At 33.0% G+C, this 12378-nt stretch overlaps 1 protein-coding gene across 2 annotated transcripts in view; it reads right to left on the reverse strand.

Annotated features, from left to right (window-relative positions):
* Positions 1-7817: 7817 nt before the first annotated feature.
* LOC118200110 (epithelial sodium channel subunit beta-like) overlaps positions 7818-12378 on the reverse strand; it is a 70522-nt gene continuing 65961 nt past the window's right edge. The window contains exon 14 of one of the 2 annotated variants that reach the window (XM_035372034.2): positions 7818-11533. In XM_035372034.2, the coding sequence (XP_035227925.1) occupies positions 11246-11533 (288 nt within the window). In that variant the 3' untranslated portion in view covers positions 7818-11245. The remainder of the gene's footprint in view (positions 11534-12378) is intronic. The other variant, XM_085813344.1, reaches the window with a different exon arrangement.

Below are 12378 nucleotides of genomic sequence, written 5' to 3' on the forward strand. Positions count from 1 at the left end.
AAGAAGTGCGTTGTTTGAATGAAAAACATTTTTACTTTGCAATGTAAATTCGTTCTAGTGATATTATTTTTTAAAATTTTCCTTTAAAGTATTATTTCCTTACTGGCTCAAAAGGAATATAAATATATGTCTCAAACTTTACAAAATGTCTCACTATATGCGTGAGTGTGTATTCTATTTTCAATATATAATTAATCATATGCGAATTATATCTATCAATATGTGTGTGTTTTATGCATATAAATATGAGTGAGTGTGCGTGTATTCATTTTTCAGAATGTCAGATTTCTAGCAAATAATCTACAAAGCTTTTTTCTATTAATTTTTCACATCTTCACATTCAGTTTTTTTAAATAATTAAGATGATTGTATTCATATTTAATATTTCTGCACAACTTGATTTATCATTTAAAAATGCATTTATTTAATTTGGGATAAAGTGGGATGTTAATTCCAGTAACATATGATTTTTAATAGTAGAATAATTTCTCTAAAGAAGCTTTTGCTTGTTTTTATTTTTTAAGTCCTTTATAAGAAAATTACTTAATAATATTAGAAATAATTAATCTGTTATTCCTTACACATGTCTGAAATATGTTAACAGAAAATTTTCATTCGATAGCTTTATAAATTTATTTTATGCAGTATTTTAATTTAAATAAGAACTAGTGTTGATAAGTGAATCTCCATTGCTTTCTTTATACATTTAGTTTAGAATTCAGTTTTCAGTGCATGTAATTATTCTCCTTTATGTCCCTCGAACCCACCAGCAGCCGAGCGGTAAAGTCGCTGAACACTGGTAGTTCGGTCCGAGGTTCGAATCCCGCGAACGGGCTGGCCGCATTGGTGTTTACGTGGTGTTCCCCATGTGTAACGTGTATACGAGCCAGTTTCCCTTAGAAAGTCCTCCACGAAGGCATCCCTCCCCTTAGGCAGATAGCTCTCGAGGCTTTGGCGTAATTAAATAACCTAACCTAACCTAACCTTCATGACCCTCCACACACAGCCCAACAGCGGCTGAGCGGTAAAGTGACTGGAACGCTGATAGTTCGATTTGAGTTTGATTCCAGTTGGACAGGCTGACTGCATGAGCACTTACCTGGTTTTCCACATGCGTAGCATGGATATGAGAGTTTTTCCCCTTAGAAAATCCTCCACAAAGACATCCCTCCCACGTAGACCTTGCATGCTTTCCATAATCAAACAAACCAAACCAACCTTCCAAGCAAAACAGCTCCTCAAAAGAAATTCTTCATATTTGTCAAGCAAATGACATTCGCTAATGTAATAAACTGTCATCATACATACTAAATCAAACTCTGAAGTTGTTATTAATTATGCTTACAGAAACAAAGTACTTAATACCAGATTGTGTTGATTAATTTGCATTTTTAGAAATAGTTGAATAAATTTCTGACCGTTAATAAATACAGTGAACCCTCTCTAAGATGACCACCAACAGTTCTACATGATTTTAATTTTGTGTAGCGCTTGTCATTTCAAAAAGATGTTCAGTACCAGAATTTGTATATTGAGGAGAAGAAGTCAATTTCAGAAGTGATCACAAAGAAAAGGTTTACTGTGTTAAAATGATAATCTGTTCCTAACTTTTGTACAGGGTTTGATTTGGTTTATGTAATTTATGGCAATGCCTCGAGGGCTATCTGCCTAAGCAGAGGGATGCCTTCATGGAGGACTTTCTAAGGGCAACTGGCTTATATACACGTTACACACGGGGGAAACCATGAAAACGTCCTTGCAACCAGCCTGTTCGCGGGATTCGAACCTCAGACCGAACTACCAGTGTTCAGCGACTTAACCGCTTGACGCTGGTGGGCCCTTTTTTTTGCAGGGAAGGAAGTGTTTTCCAAGTGTAGGACATAACATATCTAAATAGTCCATGTTAAGATTTAATCTAGGAAATGAATAATGTTGAAGCTGAAATTAAAATTATATAAATTTGAATATCATGTAATGTTAATCTCAAATTTCGTATCCTGTGATGTGATTTTTTTTAATGTAATCTGGTATATTGATATATATATATAAACTTTAAATATAGTATGAAGTCTTATATTTGAGTATAATACTGAAACAAAGTTCGACATATGAGAAATTAAATATATGTTTTCTTCACATGTTATGGAATATTCATCCCTGACTTAAAGGAACGTGAAGTTACACAGTTTTAAATCCACCAGAAAAATGTATGATAGTCCCAAGTTTGACAAAAGATCCTTTGCTCAAATGATAAAAGGCTTTGGGGTACATAGATGCTAATTAGAAATGTGTACTAAATACGAGGCAATTGACATCCACAAAAATGCAGTGTATTAATTTTAATACTGTTTTAAGTTCTTGCATATTATCCCTTTGACCGGCCAAGCAGCATGATTTAGTGCCCTCGGTTTAGTGATATTTTTTGCCCTTGGTTTGGTTCGGTTTATTTAATTATGCAAAGCACTCGAGTGCTATCTGCTTAACAGGAGAGATGCTTTTATGGAGGACTTTCAAAGGGAAACTGGCTCTTAAACACATTGCACTTGAGGAAAGCGCCCATGCAGCCAGCGCATTTGGCAAAATTTGAACCCTGGACTGAATATCTAGTATTCAGCGAATTTACCACTCGGGTGCTGGTGGTCTGGCCCTCGGTCCTATTAAACTAAAATTCATCTATGTTTATAAAAGGCCTATCAGAAAAATGCACACACTTTAATAATAAAAGAAAATACAAAATCTGGTTCCGAAAATAGAATAGTAACTTTTAACCAGATATCTTGCAGTTTTGATTAATTTCATATACTGTCATCAATAATAAATTTTATTAGATACATCAGTAATGCATCTTATTATCATTAATTGCTTACTAACAATTCAATTTCAATTGCCATGAGTTGATGCATGACTCATACATATATAATATATAAGTTGTTTCAATATATATATAGAAAGATTGAGGTTCGAATCCCACGAATGGGCTGGCTGCATGGGTGTTTTCGTGGTTTTCCTCATGTGTAACGTGTATACGAGCCATTTTCCCTTAGAAAGTCCGGTACTATTCCGTTTCGAGGGCCGTAAAAAATTGCAGCGAAAATGTATGCGCGAGATATAGGGAATTTTAAAGAGTGCATTTATTCTATTGTGGTTTATACGCTATCGACGAAGTAGATTTAATTCAATCCAAGAAGTTTAAAAGAAATGCAAGAAACAATGCATATAATTTAATATTCCGTACAAGGAAGTTATGTGGTGTACATATCATATTTTTTATCTTAAGGATTTCTTTTCAAGAAAAAAGGAAATTCCTTATCTTTAATCTTTATGGCCACCATCATGATGCTGCCAAGGTTATCACCACCTTCGTGTTTACTTCTCACATACAGTTCCTCGGTTCCATATTTTGGCGACTGCCTTTAATATGGAATCAAAAGCATTTTCTCTTCCCAAGGACTCGAGACGACCTATATTGGTTATAACGCCTTCATTGACAAGGTGGACCGGATCGTCCTCGAACCCAATCCAATCCCAAGGACTTTCGCCACATGAATTCCACAATATAGGACTCAATACGAAGATGAGTAGTGCCTCACTGATTTTTATTCCGCGTCATAGAGGAGCGCTAATCTTTCAATATTTTGTGTATGAGCAGCCGTTTCCAGATCCGCAAAATGAAGTGAGATTACCTTGCTTAATTTAGCTTTTGATCAAGCCCTCTTAGATTTTTGCCATGAGTGTAGTATTTTTAACTTGAGCAAAAAAGGCCTCACCAATTTCTTCGCATAATTCTTGGCATTCCCTCTAAATATCTATCCCTGTAGGCGTTGTTTTTCGCTGAACGAACAGACTTTTGTCGATTTACAAATTTCCCCAGAGCCACCTATTAGCTTTTTTGTTTGTCGAATTAAATGTACAGAAAATATTACTTCTTTTTAAGAAGTATTTTTGCAAAGCTTGAGTTGTTTTGCTCACCACTCACAACAACGTCAGTTCTGTTAACAATAAATAAATCATAGCGTTGTTACAAATGTTATACTGGAGCCATTGTCAGAATGCATGTTTTTTTCTCACTTGCGAATTTTCACTTTGTGCTTTCAATTGCTTTCATTAATGTATAGTTCCATCCTATGCCCATTTTTGTATATTCGAATGCGAAGAAAAATTAGTGTTTCTTCGAAGAAAGACTTCGTATCTTCTTTATTTCTAATTAAATCAAACATTTTAAACATATTTTTGGAAATGAAAACTACATTAACTTGTGGATACTTACAGCGCTCGTGACGAATATGTATCTATTTGTTGAAGTACCGCTGCGAATTCAAATATCGCTGCGGCTATTTAAAGCAATGCAATTTTAGTACATCGCGTAAAAAGTTCGTTAAGTAATTTTCCAGTGGAATGATTAATAAGTTCACTGATCTGATAGGATGGAAAAGAAAGTCCGAAAAAATATTCATCTAACAAAGAAGTAGAATCTTAAAATTCTGCTCCAGCAATCATGTCTACAATACTAAGTGACACAATGGTTTTAATATTCTTACATTTTCCGGCAATTTGTATTTGTTTTGCTGAAGAAATTATTAATTATTTAATTCCCTATATTCTTCTTCATCCAGTCATTTAATTTAAGTTGATCTTCAGTTTTTAGGGGATTTAATCTTTTCATTTGTAGCGAACACTGCGCAAGTGTAACGACATCTTCGGGTTCTGGGTTGTTATGATTCTAAGAATCATTATTAGGAGGATTCTTCAGTCTCCGTGAGTTTTGTCTTCCTTCTTAATGCGGAATTTGGTGTAGAATTTACATTTCTTCGAGAAGGCCACATGATCCAGTTTAGAAAGGACGTACTGTAGTTTCATTCTTTAGGGAGAGTACATGTATAAGTCAGGTGACCCTGACTATACTTCATACATTCTAAAATGGTTGCAGACTGCGGCCAAATCTCTAACAACGAAATCAAATCATGGCATTTTTACCTTCTCTGTAACGTCTTTGATATGCAGGTCCAAAACAGTCTTCAGGGAGTAGCTGCGTTTGCCTTTTTCTTTTCTTTCACCGAAACGAAAAATGCAGGAAGATTCATCCCAGTGTCTTCAGTTTTCTTTGTTAACTGCCCTGTTTCTTTGTTTGCCTTTACCACAGGGAATCCTTTCGCAATTTATTCCGTCTCAATTTCTTTGGGGTCAGAAGGTAAACCACGGATAACAACCTTAATAGGAGTATCCGCCTTTCTAGTAAAAGTACTAAAAGGAATGCTGTTCTTGAGAAAGAGTCCAAGTACGGCATTTCGATTTCAACTGGCGTCAACGAAAAATCTCTGGAGAGCGTTCCAGTGTATCCTTGTATTCCATATTCATTCAGAGAAAAGGCTTCGTAACTCTTTCCATGTAATCTCTGGTTTTGGGCAGATTAGCGGAGGTAATCTTTCTTTTTTAAGATTTAACGTTACGTCATAAGCGTAACACTGATGCGTTCATTTTCATTACTCATAATTTTATCTTGCCAATCCCTTTTATTATCTTCAGCAATGCCAACATCTAAAGATTCAAACTGGTTATTCGCAGGAGAGCATAGAGACTGATATCCTCTTGAAAACTTTTGTAGGAATAATCCGGTCTTTATTTAAGGAAGTAACAGCAACAACTGACGTCTCCTTGAATAAATTCGATCTGTCAGGATCTCTGAATTGATCACAATCGAGATTTTCTTCAACCATCAAAGCAATAAACTCCAGTACGCAACTTATGTTTAAGCTCTCAATATCTTTAAGCAAAAAGGAAAATTTTGGCAGCTTCTTCATCTCAATTATCATCTTCGCAATAACAAAAATGGTTAAGAAGCTTTGGCATGAGCGGTATTCATAGAAAATGAACAACGTCTATAATTCAGAGTATGTAACACATGACAGGCACAAGTTAAATACTTCTCAAGTATAGTTCACCAATCAGAAAGCACAGTAAGCAAAAATGACTGTAGACTAGTGGTTTTCAACTTTTTGACTAACGCATACCATCTAAAAAAATTGAAAACCTTTAGTACCACCATTACAAAAGGCTACTACCACCACCACTCTTGAATACACCACACCAGATCGAATGAATTTACGAGTGTTAGAGAAAAAACTAAATCAGGAAGTTGGGGTTTTAATTTTAGAATTCAATAATTAAAAAAACTTTGCTTCTTTGCATATCACCTATTTTTCTCTTGCGTACCACCGGTTGAGAACCCCTGCTGTAGACGATTGTCGACAACAACAGCAGACGACACAAACTTCACGGTCGACGATTCGCCTTCCCAATCCTGTCGGTGAATAAGGAAGCGAGTAGACCAGTAAGTGATCTTGTTGAGGCTGTCACTCGCGATTTATCTCTTTTTATGGAAGCATTTAAAAAACGGGGCCGTAAAAATAAAAAATAACCGAATACATATTTATTTTTAAAAATCGCTGGCAGTTTCATTTTCGACTGCTTCAATACCATTTCATTACATCCATATATTCTTTCTTCTTCTCAAAAATAAGCACACTGAGATATATTCTACGCGACAGCTGATGTGTAGCGGCGAAATTATGATAACTTTTTTAAATTCATATTTTATGATGATTTTTGTCATTGTTATTGATGTTTGTTGTCATCATTGTTATTGCTATTTAAATGATAAATAAATATTTATCGTATGAATACGAATTATTCGTCAGTGCAATATTTCCGTAGGGAAAATTGGACTACCAACAATTTATTTTATATCTTGTTTTGTTATTAGTAACACATTTTTTAAACTGTTTTTGTGGCGATGTATGAACGTAAAATCACCTAAAAACGATACTTTAAAAGTGTTTTAGTATCGTTTATTTAAAATATCGTTATATTTTGAATATGGCGAAGCATACGAAGGCTATTTACCACAGGGGACAGATATCAGCCCATTCGACTGGGTTCGAATGCCAGTATTCAGTGGTCTTAACTATTCGGCCACTGTGGGGCGCTTTAATATGTGTAATATGAAATCTAATGTTAGTAGTATGTAACTTTAATATCATTACCATAAAAATATGAGTAAAAATTAAGTAGTATGAAATCCACGTGAAAAATTAATCGTGTGGTTTTGTATAATCGAATATTGAATTGAGGAGTATTTGTAATTAAACCTATAAGCTCATCATCTGACGAAACATCGTCAAAAGCTGAACGCATCGAGTTACAAATGGAACACATAATCTCCAGCTTAACAAGATTCATAAAACTTATTTCAACACTGCTTGTGTTAGCTGTAATGGGGAAAAATTATTTTCTATTTTGAAATGGATTAAAAGTTATCTACTAGTCTAGATTAAATAATTTAAGTATTCTATACCATAGAATATGTAATTCGCACATCGTATTCCACAGAATTAATACATTAGAAAAAATAGATTATATGAAAATCATATAGAGATTTACAGAAAGTAAATATGGCTATAAAAGTAAATCAGAAATTTTAAGCTTTTTTCTATTTTGTGTATTTTTATTAATATACATAAGATACTTCGGTATATCAGAATATTGTTCAATTAAATGAAAATATTTATATAAATAAAAAATTTTTCAATGAACGTCATTTAATTAATATATGCAATTACTTATTTAGTGCTGTTTTCAATGTTATTAAGATGCTAGATCTTTTGAGCCCAGGACGCTCAGTTATTAATTGGACCTTACGCTTGATGCGTAACATTTCTGTAATGGCTTAAAAGCTACTTGTCTAAGAAATGTATCAAGTTTTGTAACATTTTTGTTAGAATTCTGATTCGATAACGTGACATAAATCAACACAACATACATTGAAAATATTTTATCAAGTGCTAAAATCACAAAATACACATTTGAAACAGGCAAGCACTAACGGTGCTTCTTCAATTAAAGTGAATTATATCCAGATATCACAAGAGCAGCACTGAAGGTAAATAATTAAAGGTAAATATAGTAGTATTTTAATATGGTAGTATTTTAATGAAGATACTTAAAGTCACGATACTCAAATATTACAGGAAGCAACAGTAATGCGAGAGAAATTCTTAAAAATTATTCTTTGCTCAATTAGAAATTTTTGCTAATTTATTCTTTTTCTTACGACAACTCAAAATGTGACGTCTGTCACTCGTCTCCTCCCCCTTATATAAAAAAAGTCGACTGAAAAGAAGAAATTTCTACATTTATGACTACTACTAATGTACTAATATAGGGTAACTATCATGTATCAAGTTACAAAATTTCTTCTTGAAGAAAGAATCGTCGTGGAAATATACCTAATAGCTGCACTTGGCTGTTTATGCATATCGTCAATTCTAAATGAGTGCATGATGCATATCGTCAATTCTAAATGAGTGCATAATGCATATCGTCAATTCTAAATGTAACAAGTTAAATCTATGATTACAATAGCTAAGCTATGGAACAATGATTACGTGTTTAAGGAAATAAAATGCAAAATTATATTTCCTTAAACACGTAATATCGTCAATTCTAAATTTAACAAGTTAAATCTATGATCACAATAACTAAACTTTGGAACAACGATTACGTGTTTAATGAAATAAAATGCACAATTCAAATAGGACATCAGGCTATTTATGCATAGCTTCTATTCTAAACGAGTGCATACTATAATAACATAAGTTAAATCCATGACTGCTCAGCTTTGAACAATAATTGAGTATTTATGGAAATATGTATTACACTATTCAAACAGGTGCATCTCGCTTTTTATGCATGGCTTCAATTCTAAATGAACAATCTTTTAGTTAATCTCAAAATTAACTAAAATTTGGTATTCGTAACTCGGAGTTGTTTCTTATGTTTTTTTAAGCCAGTGGCCTCAAACTCAAATTGCATGGGGTCGAAATGTGTGATCTAAAAGCAACTAATGGGGACCCAATTTTTTTAATAAAATGAAAAATTGTTATGATTAAAACAGAACTAGTATTTAAACTAATTTTTAATTGTGCTAACTAAATGTTTATTAAAACATAAATCAATAATAATAACGCAAAGAAAAAATTCAAATTTATATTTATTTTCTTTTTCTATTTTTTCCTATATTTACCATATTTGCCGGCGTATAAGACGCACTTTTTTCCTTTCAAAATAGGTGCGTCTTATACGCCAATACTGCGTCTTATACGTCGATACTTATTGCGTCGATACGTCGTTTGTCAATGGGTCAAAGCTTCATGAGATGCTGTGAAAATATACACAGTTGTTAAATCATTTAAGAAGTGTGGCATTAGTATGCACTGGATGGTACAGAGGACAATTTGTACGAGGACTCAGATGCTGATTTAGAAGAGGTTTCAAGTGAGTCTTCATTCAGCTCTGGATATGAGCGTGTGTTTTGACGAAGGAGATTAAAAGGTGTTCTTTCCCAGATAAATTGAGTATTTTCAAAAAGTATTACTTTGTATGTGTATTACATTATACTTAAAATACTGTAAATTCATTATAAGGACCAGAAATAAAGTTTTATCCTTAAAAAATGTGTACGAAAAAGGGAGTGCGTCTTATAGGACGGTGCTTCGTATACGCCGGCAAATACGGTATTTGGTACTTGCAAGACTATTCTGCTGTTTATACTTTGTAATTCAAACACATTAAAATTAATATTTTTTACTGATATTTATTTCAAATAATTCTAATATGTTTACCTAATAATTAAATAACTTACTTTTATTTAAACTAAAAATAAGCAAAATATGAAAGTTTTCTAATCTTTCAGAGAAAACGTTTAAGTAGGACAAACGTGAGAATAGATAATGATAGCTTAGTCTCTTTCTCTTATTTATTAAATTTTCCATCGATACGTAAATTAAAAATGCATATCTTTGTTCGTACATAATTATAAATTTTGTATGTAAATATAAAATTTGATTTTATTATCACAGACTGTAGATGCTTATCGATCAATCGGGTTCTTTTCTTATTAATTTTCAACTATAAAAAAATGCTGTTCATATATAAATGCATTCCCAACAAAAGCGATTATTCTAAGTAGAAAAATTTGCAACTCGGCGTATTTACTATTTTTTGACATGTACGAATAAAAGTCAATCAAATTGTATCTTCAAATCTTTGTATAAGATTTATATCTCGTTGTAAATTAGTTATTTCAATTTACAGATTTTGTTATGCGCTATTCATATTTGTTTTTAATGAAAATGAAAATAACGTAAACTCGGACTTCAAATAATTAAAATCTTGAAATGTTTCTGATACTGTACTGCAGGAAACACGTAACTAAAATATACTCTCTGACAACTAGTTTGAGACCATTGGTTTAAGCAATATGTTACGATTACTGAAAAAATAATTGCGAAAAGCATTTTATTTTATTATATTTGTGAAACTCCTTTGCTGAACACATATAAAATGATGAAATTAATGCTTTTCATTATATATAAGAGTATATCTTAATGGAGTACATATAGTAACTATTAGTAATACGTACAATAAAATGTGTCTAAAAGGAAAGCTTTATAAAGTAAAATCTGCCTGATGCTAAAGACAGATAAGCGATCAATTCAGCATAAATTGAATTTTTTTCTTACATTTTTATTATTCTAACTGAATAAATGCAATGTATTTCGAACACTGTAGCCTGAAAAATTAAGGTACCCCACCATTCAACAGCAGTCAGAATCAGTAGTGAGCTATGAAAATTTTAACAAAAGAAGTTGTGTAAGTTTATAAAAACAAAATATCAAATATATAACATATCTCTAATGTTAAATAATTAAAAATGTCTTAACATATCATTCATTAGCTTTAAATTATTTTAACGTTTAGAATCTTGCCTAAATGTTCTAACTTTTCAACTTTACATCAAGAAGGTATAAGAATCGACCAGTTACACAGAAGGCAACCGACATTCGGTCGACCGCTTCTCGCTGCACAATCACGTATCATTAACTTTACCTCCACTAACTGGCAATGGCAGCGACTGACTGGAAACGACGGGCAACAGCATTATGAAAAGCATAATGCATTGTAACGTGATGTAAAAGTGCATTAAAATATTCTATTATCCAACTGTATAACGAATCTGTGGATGCAAGTAGTGCTTCATAGCAACTGTATACAAGAAGACGAAATCATTATTAAAGAATTAGACACCGTAATATATTTCAACCAGATGTTGCTTAGACACGATATTTTACATTAATCTGTGGTCTTCATTTAATTTACTCCACTAATTTATCCATGAGAAAGTAGTGATTCATGGAATGACAGAGTTTCTGTGATCAAAGCTAACTCTCAGATTGTTGTTATGGTGAGGAATGTGTGGTCTTGCCCATGGTGTGGAATCGGTGGAGAAGATTGAGTTGCTGCGAAGGCGAGAACCAATAGCTGAACGAATATTGGATATTCTGGGCGATGCCTTGAATCGATCCACCAAGAAAACGAAAAAAGTTGCTAAAGATTCCATAAAGTCTAACAGAGCTATGAGAGAAACTCCGAGCCATATGCCCACAAAACCTCCCAGGAAACTAAATAATTCAATGCTCTGAAATGAAAAGAGAGAAAGACATGAATATTTATGGAAAAGAATAAAAATTGTTTTGAATATTAAATGCAGTAAAGAAATGTACTTAGTAAATGACTAGCCACTTTCGCGGCCTGCCACCTAAAACAGTCATTATATATTAAAAAAATAATTTTAATGGATCCAGTTAGCGTTTTTTAATTGGATTTCAGATAGTTTAATTTCATAAAATTATTTAATGATTTCAATAATAAACCAAAATTATTGCTTTTTCGGATACATTAATTTAATGAAATAGAAATTAAGCAGCGAACAATAGTTAATACTGCAGCTCATTATACAATTTCTTTATTATGACTATTATTTTTAATTATACTCAAAAAGGATTATACTCCAAAAGGATCCATTATTTTTAAATGCACAAATGAATTTTATTGTTTAACATTTAAATACGGAATATGAAATATTGATTAGCTTATTTCATTCCCTGAGACCTTTCTAGCTATATTTATATTATTTTTCAGTATAGTATATTGAGAGGATTGATGATTTTATTATGACTTATCTCAATTGTCTGAGAGTAACATCAGAACAAGCTCACGAAATTCATCGTGGCGAGGAGCACAAGATTGCGCCTTTCACTGGCGAGAGCCATGCATACGGGTTAACAATACGACTTTGCTCATTTCCGCTTCCAGTTTTGATAGAGCACCCCGAGGGGACGAGTCCGAGGATCTCCCACCTGTCTTTCCTTATCACTCATTTCTCGAGACGACTTTCGGCTGCTGCATATTTAGAGTGCCCCCATGCTGCACAGACACTATACATTTACAAACATACATGCCTTCTCAGGGATTCGAGCCCGG

Source organism: Stegodyphus dumicola, chromosome 3 (genome assembly GCF_044657685.1).
Source record: "Stegodyphus dumicola isolate Sdum_Otavi_A_Nest chromosome 3, ASM4465768v1".
NCBI lineage: Eukaryota > Metazoa > Arthropoda > Arachnida > Araneae > Eresidae > Stegodyphus > Stegodyphus dumicola.